At 40.5% G+C, this 11,392-nt stretch overlaps 1 protein-coding gene across 1 annotated transcript; it reads left to right on the forward strand.

Moving 5' to 3' along the window:
• Positions 1-4,649: 4,649 nt before the first annotated feature.
• On the forward strand, positions 4,650-9,579 carry tbr1b (T-box brain transcription factor 1b). Its single transcript, XM_022218393.2, is given in 7 exon segments — positions 4,650-5,143; positions 5,146-5,674; positions 5,904-6,058; positions 6,257-6,378; positions 6,703-6,861; positions 7,198-7,259; positions 8,035-9,579. Coding segments are annotated over 7 exon segments (2,031 nt in total). The 5' UTR covers positions 4,650-4,983; the 3' UTR covers positions 8,879-9,579.
• The last annotated feature ends 1,813 nt before the right edge of the window (positions 9,580-11,392 follow it).

The following is an 11,392-nucleotide window of genomic DNA, read 5'->3' on the forward strand; positions in this document are numbered from 1 at the left end:
TGATTTTAATGAAGATTATTCTTGTAACACGACAGTCGCCTGTTTGCTCCTGTTCTCCCCCAAATATTTTCTCTTCAAACTGAGAATTTTGTTTCCTTTCAAGCGATCTGTGCAGCATATTTTCCATCGCAGGTCAGTCATTAGTTTGTCATTGACATAATTTCAAGATAAAAATATGTAGGCGCTAAATCAAGTAACTGATTTCTGAAATGTGTTTGTCTTTCTTTCTTTTATTTATTTTTTTTGTTTAACACTCGTCATCCTTGTCAGCCTACTCATCGATCAAACAGTACATTTGCAGACACAGCTGTGACTGGGTAATTAGTACTTCCTGTTACTGGAAAAAAAAGAAGGCAAAGCTTAAGGTATTGGATTGAAGCCCTCGGTTTTCTATTGTTCAGATTTAGGCGTATAGTGCTCGGGAAAACCTCCGAGGAATCTCAGAGGAGTAAGTGCACACTTCATGGCATGGCCACTCTTAAAATGGAACTGATGTTTTATAAATAATTTCAAAGTTACAAACATCAGCCTCACAATCACAGCCATTCAATGATATTCATTTGGCATAAGTCAGTTTCATTTCTGTGTGCTTTTCATCAGAAATGGCTTAAAAAGTAGAGTTAGTCTGAATTTTTTATGCCATGGGCTTACTGGGGACAGTGGCCATGTTCTTCACTTGCAGACGTCTGACAGTGCATGGCAGCAGAAATAACAAAATGGTCACAAACCCCAGCTGCACTCCCTGGGTCACACAGGCTCTTTAAAAATTAAAGAGACTAGCAACAAACCAAACAGTTGATAACAGGTCAGTAGCAGGTGATAAAAGAAGTTTTGGTAGAGACATTAGCCCTTCCATTAACTTTGTGCTTCCTGACATTATATCCTCGCAATTTGCTAAACCAAATGATACACATCAGAGGGCGTGAGGCGGCTGTAGGATTTCACTCTCAGGGATCGTAGTACCCAAAGGAGTACAATATTTCACAAGTGTTACTTTTGCTCCAGAAATGGTATTACCCAGAATTCACACATGTATAATTAGGCATGATTTTTACATAGCATCCTTTTTATTCCCATGATTTCTAGTGTTTATAAAGGAGAAGCTGAGCTGAGCTGCGTGTTGTAGCTGGTGGCTGCTTTTTCCATAGAATCACACTGTTGTTTCCACAAGAGCGTGTTAATTGCCCGGCTGTCATTCTCCTATGATGTAGAAACAACTGTCAGGGATTTAAAGATGGTAGTTAAAAATAACTCTAACAATATGTGTGCTGCCATCTGCCTAATTTCAGAGATAAATAAATATGGTAAACAACTGGACAGACTATGAAGGAGCACATTAATGATCTGTCACACTGGGCTGCTGAAGTGACCTTGCAACAAATTGCAGATTGAAAAAAAAAAATGCAATGAATTTTATTTGCTTGCAGTAAAGTGTAAAATATTAAGTTATATTAAATATAAATAAATGCACTGTGTGTTAAATAGAAATTAATTGCAATTATGCACATTATAGAGATCTTTATGTCCTCTTTGCTGTTATAAAAGCTAAAACTGCATAAATGCATACTTTTATAGAAAATTGAAATCACAGGATGTATTTAAATAGGTAAATATTGTAGCTATAAAAAGATTAAATCTATATTGTCTTTCAATAAGCTTTAATTATTGTTCTGCTTTTTAATGCATTGTCCTCCAGATTAAAACACGTTTTGCTTTTTCTGTGAAAAATCCCTTTAGTGCTGTTCTGCTGTGGTATTAGAACAGGAGCCGTGTATTTCCACTAAACCGTCATGATCACCTGTCCTGAGGTTAATTTGCTGTGCGCTTTGTGGTAAAGAAACACGCTCGAGTCTGGTCTGACTGGGCGACCCTTAAAGGACATCAATAATGAGCAGGTGTAGGAGTGCACTTCTGCGGAGACGCGTGTCTCAGTGTGTCCAGGGAGGACGGCTAATAAGGGTTTAAAAGCCACAACTGTCCACTCCGCCCCTTAGCAGGCCTCCAGCTGTCTTTTCTGTCAGAGAGCACCCTGATTCCCTCTGACAGAGCAGATCACTGATGGCAAGAGACCACAGGGGACAATAGCTAAGTTAGCACTGCACAAAGCACCGCCACACTTAAACGGATTATGCTGCTTAATTAAAGACTTAAGGTAAATACAGGTTTTGTTGTTCAAAAAAAAAAAAGAATCAAGGAGCCAAGGGGAAGGAAAGAAATCCTTCACTTTGATTTATTGATGGAAATTGCAATGTGACGTCTAGCAAACAACATATAAATAACTTAAAGGCCATCTTAAATGCATTCCCATGAAATTTTTAGTGCCGCTGTAATATAAGCCACTACCTGTCATGAATCCCAAATAACCTTGGCTCTATCCTCTTAGTTCAGCCCAGTGTGCCTCATTCCTTATTACTGGCCTGACAAGGAAATGTTTACCCATCCGACAAGAGACAAGCCATTTCATAGTCAGAAAAAGCAATTTCACCTGACTGGAGGAGCACACTATGTCCCCATATCCTTGCTGGCTATAATTTTGTTGTCATTTTGTGTGCTGTGATCATATCATTGAAGTGACAGTGCTGGGCATTAGGTAAAGTCCCTAAGCTGGTGCTCACTTTCAGGCTTTTTCTCTCCTTGTCATTCACATTGATTGGATTAGACCCAGGTGGCAAGCAGATTCCTTTGGCACAACAATAAAAAAAAATGGCGATATAGTGCTTGAAAAAAAAACAACAACAACAAAAAAAAAACACATTGTGTTATGCCCAAATGAACATTGCTAATGCTTTTTATAATCAGCAATTTGTTATTTTTCTATTGTCACAGATTATTTAGGGATGTTTCCATTGGATACATTTTAATGCTACACAGAAAAACTGTAAATGCGTCCGTGCTAATATAAGCATTTCAATAATATTTTGGAAATAGACAAAAAATAGCCATGAATGATGTTCAGATCAGCGTGAATCGCTGCATTAAAAGCTCAGCTGGTCAATGGAGGGTGTGCACCAGGCAGGAGGCAGAGATCCTAACCCACAGTGCACTGTATCTCCCCCGAGGGACAATGCTGGCCACCGGCATAACAAATCAGCCCCCTCCTCTTTGGTTATGTCCACTGGCTGACTGAGCCAATGAGGAGAGAAGTTAGTCTGATAAACAGGCAGCACAGCACCTGGGGAAACACACTGAGTTGCTGCACGGGTGACTCAACAATTGGTTTGTTCAGGGGAAGGAAAAAAAAACAACAACAACAAATAAAAAACAAAACCTACTTTGCTTATTAAAGATCAGTGATGGAAATGAACCATAATCCTGTAATGAGTAGAGCAGCGAGTGGCCTCTTTTCCTTGGGCACAGACAAGCCTGTGCTTGCATGTTTCACAGGAATAGATTGCTGGACCCAGTAGCCCTTCTGTAATGACCCTTCTTGTTAGCTTCAGAGATTCATGGCTGTTCATTAGAGATACAAACTGGTGGTTGCCGCCAATTCAAAATGGATTTTTATTTGGTTCGGAATGTTCTCTGCACACTTAGTGCTTAATCGCAGCAAAAGTTATTCACTGAAGCAGAAATGATCAGTTGGTGATTTTGCAATCACCTTAATATTGCACACTGAAAATGACAGAATACCTTTTAATATTAACAATTCTGCATAAAAAGTAAATGACCATAGTGTTGCAGGTTCAGTAAGATTGCATTTTACAGTGTTGTTCTGATGTAACCAGTGCAGCTTCAAAATCTAGTGCCATTTCCAGAAGCCTCTCAAATACATAGCATGGATTGTGAGGAAATGTATGTCCAACCACTCCCCTGGAACAGCAGTATGTGTTAACTTGGTGATTACCTTGTTAGTAAATTAAGCCAGAAGGTGTTTATTCTGACTGCAGCTGCTCTCTCTTTATGTCACTGTTTGATACTACTGACAACAATGTATGCTGTGAATTCTTATGGCTGCATTAAAGCGTAATTCTGGAAGAGGGACTGAGTCACTCAAACTTGTAGCTATTCTCACACTTTATTACAGCCTCTCAATCAACCCTGATTCATCACAGTGCAGGTGGGACTGCAGGTAGAGAGAGATTTTGTGGTTCTGTATGATCTTTTTTCTTTCACTGACTTCATCCTGGAATCAAATTTTTTGAGAAATTGTGTTTCCCTTCTATAATAGTTATTTTATTTAAAATCATTTCTCCAAAACATACAAATAGATTGCACTTTCTCATCAGTCCCAGACACAGTTGGTGCTGTAAGAGCCCTCAGTGAGCTCTATTTGCCCCAGCAGCCCCTGTTATCAGTGCACTGGTTCATAAGTTTAATCCATAAAATATTTACCAGCCCTGGGACTCATAAACACATCTTCAGTGGGACGCCATGATTTCACGCTATCACAAACATTTTAGGGCATCAGATGCACTGCCTGTCATGGGCTGTCATTTTTGGGGTGTTAATAATATATCTTGGTTTCTTCCGCAGACATACTTTGGCACTCATGGCGCATAAATAGGTAAATAACGCGCGTAAAGGTAAATAACTGCAGCAGCGGGAGAACAATCTTCATAACTATTACTTCCTTTTCTGTTTGTTTTAATTTTTTTAATTTTGATTTTTTTTTGTGTGTGTGTGTTTTCTTGTTTGTGCATCAGGAGAAACAGTTGGAGTCCATATGTTTTAATCAAATATAGGCCCATGTCACACTACAAACAAATCACTTTGCTCACAGCGCTCTTCAGATTGTCCTAATTAAGAGCTGTCTAATTAAATTACAGCCTCGAGTTAACCAATGGCAATACTTGTTTCATTAGCGAAGCAGGCAGAGTGATGGAAAGAAAATCCTTCCTGATTGCAGGATGGTGTCAATTGGCTAATTTGCTGCCTTCGGTATCTCAAGTCATCGCAAAGGCGTTTTCGTAGTGTTACATTAGGAAAAGGCGTGTGCAAAAGCCTGTGATATAGGTTGAGCTAATAGTAGCTTCCTATTGAGCTATGCAGGTCGAGAATTGCATCTCGCCGGCGAGTGATCTCTCCAAGAAATTTATGAATGTGGGCAGTGGCTTTCCGAGCTCCAATGGATCAGAGCTTTCGTTGCAGGACCATCCTATTATATCCGCAAGTGACAACCTGGAGAGAAGTTCACCTCTGAAAAAAACTCTAGGGAGATGACGAATCAGTCAGAGGCAGACAATTTTCCCGACTCCAAGGACGCATCAGGGGACGTCCAGAGGGGCAAACTCTCTCCTGATCTTCACGGAGTCTCTGACATCCGTCATAATTTCGATGGATCTGCAGGAGAAAGGTGCATCTTTTCACCATCCACCCAGCCGCAGTCAGTCTCAGCAGCTCCCAGTGCCATGTTCCCCTACCCGAGCCAGCATGGACCAGCGCACCCGGCTTTTTCTATCGGGAGTCCCAGCCGCTACATGGCCCATCACCCGGTCATAACTAATGGAGCTTACAACAGCCTACTGACCAACACTTCTCCGCAAGGCTACCCGGCGGCGGGCTACCCTTACGCGCAACAGTATGGACACACGTACCAAGGAGGGGCTTTTTACCAGTTCTCCTCGGCGCAGGCAGGACTGGTTCCGGGGAAAGCGCAGGTGTATCTGTGCAACAGGGCCCTGTGGCTGAAGTTTCACAGGCACCAAACAGAGATGATCATCACAAAGCAAGGACGGTGAGTACGCGCACATGTTTGTCCGTCCAGACGCCCGCTCATTTGGCTCGAACGTTTTGAATCCAAAGTTAAAAAGCAGGTGCATTACGATCAAATCACTATTTTCTTCTCATAAAAACAATAACGGGCTTAAAAACACACCGAGAAAGATTGCAAGAAAAAAAATGGAAATCCATTTTTTTCGTTATGAGAGGCGTTTTCTAAATCTGTGTTGTTGTTTTCCCCGCAGACGAATGTTTCCATTTTTAAGCTTCAACATTTCTGGCCTCGACCCAACTGCTCACTACAATATATTTGTGGATGTAATACTGGCTGATCCAAACCACTGGCGTTTTCAAGGAGGAAAGTGGGTGCCATGTGGAAAAGCAGACACAAATGTGATAGGTATCAGATTTTATTTTTTGAATTGTGAATTGAACAGCTAAAAAAAAAAAGAAAAAAGAAATCCTTAGTCAAAGTGTTTTTCTTTCTTTTGTGTTTTCCACCTCAGTATGTATCAAATTTCTAACGAATTTATTTTTAATAGCATAATTAGTCGTATTTGTTGCTGAATTTTTTTCTGCTTTTTGCGTCATTTTGCAGGCAATAGGGTTTACATGCACCCGGACTCTCCAAACACTGGTGCGCACTGGATGCGTCAAGAGATCTCATTTGGAAAGCTAAAGCTGACAAACAACAAAGGTGCCTCGAACAACACGGGACAGGTACTGTAACATGATGTGAAATATTTCAATGACAAATATGAATATTTTTAGAATATTTAAATAATAAGCTGACAGTTGGAAAATTGAATGTTTTTATTCATTTCTTTCTTAATCCTTGCATCGCCTAATTACTAGTAATTTCTTTTCTATTGGTTTGTGTTTGTATATTTGGATTTACAGCACAGCATCAATAGTTTAGTGTTACTATAATAAACATGAAATAATATTAACATGAGCTAAATCTGTTTATTTTTCCTGCTTTAATCGTTGCTCCAAACTTTGAAAGTGACTTTCTGATGTGCGTCTTTAATTGAATATCTCCAGATGGTGGTTCTCCAGTCTCTCCACAAGTACCAGCCCAGGCTCCATGTGGTGGAAGTGAACGAGGATGGGACAGAGGACACCAGCCAGCCGGGGAGAGTCCAGACTTTCACCTTCACAGAAACGCAGTTCATCGCCGTCACAGCTTACCAGAACACCGATGTACGAGCACTTTCTACCTGACCCCACACAGCAAAGATCCACTCAGACGACTTTCTAAAATACTGAAACAATACGCAAAAATGTTGTGCTTTTAAAAATATGTATTGTTGTTCTTTTCTACCTTAAAACGAAGCAAAAAAATATATGGTTTAATGGCAATTAAGGGGGGGGAAATCTTCAAATTCCACTGAGACGATCCCTTTTTTTGGCACAGTTTTGCGCATAAAATATAACTGTGCCAAATAAAACTAATTATTTGTGAAAATGACGCTAATTTGCGCTGAAATCCAGACACACACACACACCTCATTCTTCTCTGCATCATTTTCTCCACAGATTACGCAGCTGAAAATTGACCACAATCCGTTTGCTAAAGGATTTCGGGACAACTACGACACGTAAGATCATTATTTTAAAGTCTATTTTCTTCTTTGTTCTTCGGCTGTAATTGTTGTGCGTTTTATTACGTGTTGCTGGACTTTTAATACACGAAAAATGCAATAATTTCTTCATGAAAAAGCTACATGCATTTCTATAATTCTGTAGAATATTTACGGAATCGGGTTTCAAACTGGAAAATTCTCCTGTGATTTAGAAGAATGAAAGGAGTTTCTTTTTTTCTTTTTTTTTTTTAGAATCGAACATAGGCCTTAAAATCACTTTTGTATTAATTGCAATTGTAGTAGAATTCTCATTTTAAGACGCAGAATTGTCATAATTTTTTTTTACAAGAAATAAAAACAGGTGTCTGAATGTTCGTTGAAATCATGTTATTTTGTAGCCATAAAGGACTGTGTTCTGCATTTGAATTCCGCCTGTATTTCATTGAACTGCGCAAATTGATTAGTGTTTAGAATAATAAACTGTGGAATTAAGACTGAAAAATGCTCACTTAACAAAGGGAGGCATTTTTGGCAATGCAACTTCTCATTTTTCAACATTTTTTCCTGTTTCGATCTTGCATCAAGCTTAGATTTGATGCGCTTTTTTTTAAACCCTGCATTTATTCCACCTGACGTCTTCAACTTCTGACACGTGAGGCTTTAAACTAAACTTGTAATTGTGTAGAAATATAGACTCCCTTGACCTAAATCTTTTCATTTTTTCCCCTGAACCGATTAGAGCGCACGGTTTCGTTTCTGAATTGTTTTGTTTGTCTCTCCATCTTTTCAGTGTCTACACAGGCTGCGACATTGACCGCCTAACTCCATCACCGGGTGACTCTCCGCGTTCACAGATCGTGCCGGGTGCGAGATATGCCATGCCTAGCTCTTTCCTGCAGGACCAATTTGTCAGCACTTATGCCAAATCTCGCTTTCACCCTGGCGTGGGGACTGGTCCTGGCACGGAGCGCAGCGTCCCACTCGGCAACAGCTTGCTATCCCCGCAGCAAACCGAGGAGCCCACTGTTGCCACCCCCCCGCAGCGATGGTTTGTCACCCCTGCCAACAACCGACTGGACTTTGCTGCCTCGGCATACGACGCCGCTGATTTCGCCGGTAACGCGGCCACCTTGCTGTCCTACGCAGCGGCCGGAGTTAAGGCTCTTCCCCTGCCGACTGCAGGCTGCTCCAACCGGCCTCTTGGCTATTACGCAGACCCGTCTGGCTGGGGAGGACGCACGCCGCCGCAGTACTGTGGTGTAAATAGTAAATCCAGCTCGGTCTTTTCCTGCTGGCCCGCCAACTCAATCGGCGGCAGAGCCGGCACCAACTACCTGTCCGAGGAGGGAGACTCCATCACGACGGAGAGGTCACCGATCGGGGCGTCGGAAGAGACCAAACCCAAAGACCTGACGTCCGAGTCGAGCTGGATAGAAACGCCGTCCTCCATAAAGTCCATCGATTCCAGCGACTCTGGGATCTTTGAGCAGGCCAAAAGGAGGAGAATCTCACCTTCTGCCACGCCGGTTTCAGAGACAGTGTCCCCGTTAAAATCCGAGCTGCTGGCACCGAGAGAGTGTGAGAAGAACTGCACAAAGGACATTGGTTACTACAGTTTCTATCCTCACAGTTAAAACAAAGGAAAAAGTGAATCTATCTATCTATCTATCTATCTATCTATCTATCTATCTATCTATCTATCTATCTATCTATCTATCTATCTATCTATCTATCTATCTATCTATCTATCTATCCAGATTTATCAATAAAAAATAAAAACAAAAAAATCATGAAAAGGACTGTCACCTCCACATCTAATGGCCAAAGTGTAAATTCAGTTCTGCCATAAGTTGGGCGCCTTGTTTCCAGTCAGAATCACTGTAAATATGAACATAGTGTACATAAAACTGGACATTTGGTGATAGTGATTGTATCTACACAGAATAGGCTAGTTTAAATCTGATCCATAAGTAGTGTTTAAAAAAAAGAAAAGAAAAACCTCGAACATTCTGGAGAATGTGTACATGAAATGTTCTTGTGTAGCATATACTGACATAATAATCCCTGTCAGTGGAAAAAAAAAGAATCATATGTATTTTGTACTTTATCAAAGCTGTAGGCTGCCAGAGGTCTAACTAACTCACTGCTACATTCATAATACATGTGCTTAAAGAAGTTCTAAATGTTGCTAATGTAGACTTAGGGTCTCTTATTTATTTCTATTGATTGATTTCAGCCGCTTATTTTTCATAGCTTTGTATGCTATGCTGTTGTGGAAAATCTCTGTATCTGCTGTAATGTGATTGAAACATAATAAATGATGTTATCATCAGGATATATTTATGTTGTATTTAATTCAGGTGGTTTGCAACTGAGATAAATGGAGAAATTCAAGGTGCGCATGGAGGAGAGGGATCTAAATAAAAGAAAGGAATATTTGAATAATTTCAATTAGAAATTAGCCCCTAAAAGAGTCCATCCAGTGTTTCCTCCCCGTGCTGGAAGCTCCCCGAGATATTCTTTTAATTGGAGACCATGCCCTCCTCTGTGCACTGATTGGATCCAGAATATGGGGGGAGAAAAATTCGTTTAATGAGACTTTCACGTGGCAAAAACTGCACAGGAGAGGATGAAAATGAAACATTCCTAATGGGAAACACTGTGAATGGAGCTGGACTTTTAAACGTCCATGTGTAACTTTTATCCAAAGGTGCTGAGCAGTCCTGAGCAGACTGGATTTGACATTAGATATATATTTATATTTTCCTTCACTTCAACAATAAGAATTGTTTCTCCAACATTTGGTCGGGATGCCGTTTAGTTTGCCAATGATTGTGCAGTTCAAACTTGTTTTTTTTTTTTTTTTAGTCATAGTTGCACACACACTAAAAACTGTGAAGTTGACGATTTTTTTTCTGTTTGGCAGCCAAAGGAAATGACACATTAAAAGGAGTCTTGACTGTGTGAAAATGTGCAAAGAACCAGAACAGACAGAAGACAGAGGAACAGATAAACCCCACGTGGTTTTATGAATACGTGGTTTAAAAAACAAATACCGTAAAAATGAAATTCCACTGATTTCAAGATTGATTAGTTAATTCCTGACCTCTGTTTCTGCTCCATCGCTGCATCACTTGGAAAATGATTGAACACTGATGTCCAATTAACGAAGTTAAGAACGTCTGTAATTAAAATTGCTGCATAATAAACTCAATTCACTCTTAATTGGAATTCAGTGTGAAGGAGAAGCTCCCAGCTGTCAATAAGAGGTGTGGCATTAATGCTCCCTCTGCAAGCTTCAGGCCTTTCCAGGGATAAACAGCAGATGGCGATAACTGAATGCAGGTCCTGCAATCAGACAGCTCTTTAGATTGAGATCCGGAGCAGCGGGGAGGTCAATGCAGAGGTACTTGAAACTACAGGAAGAATCAAAAATATATGTTTAGTTAAAAAAAAAAAACACGACGATTTATTCTCAAACAACCCTCCATTTATGCCTCAATTAAAGAGCGTTCTGCGGTTTTCTCCTGGATTCAACGACTCATGATTTGTGATCTACACCAGATGGCGATGCTTTACTATTTTTATATCACTTAATGGAATCCATGCCGTCCAACAGACTCAGCAGCGATCCAAAAGCTCTGATGAACTCCACAAAAAAAAAGGCATGCAAACACTCCCCCTGAATACAAGCTCAGGAAGGAAATCCACAATTCTTGACAAACAAATCTGCATGCAAACTGTATCTGGACCAACTCCTTCTAGAGACCTGTTCACTTTCAAGTTGAGTAACTTTACTGCAACCCACCATGTGCTCAGGATGGACCATTTTCACCATAATGTGAAGGATATTGGTGGAGCAGCACCCCTGGATGTAGGAGCAGCGGGGTGGAAATGTGCCAACCACACGGTCAGTGATGCATTTGCAAGAGGAGTTAAAGTTCACATTGTTGGAAGGCTTCACTGCTGGAGGCCATCCAGGAGGAGGGTCAGAGCAATATGAGGTGACACTATAAAGAGTAAACCTGCACACCAATTTCCACTGTTTAATTACACCTGCAAGACAAAAAAAAAAGAAGAAGACAAATTTAAATCAGATTTTTGATGAGTTGTTTTGCCCTAATAATTTTGCATTAACTCAGTATTAT

The sequence above is a fragment of the Acanthochromis polyacanthus genome, chromosome 14 (assembly GCF_021347895.1).
Source record: "Acanthochromis polyacanthus isolate Apoly-LR-REF ecotype Palm Island chromosome 14, KAUST_Apoly_ChrSc, whole genome shotgun sequence".
Taxonomy (NCBI): Eukaryota; Metazoa; Chordata; class Actinopteri; family Pomacentridae; genus Acanthochromis; species Acanthochromis polyacanthus.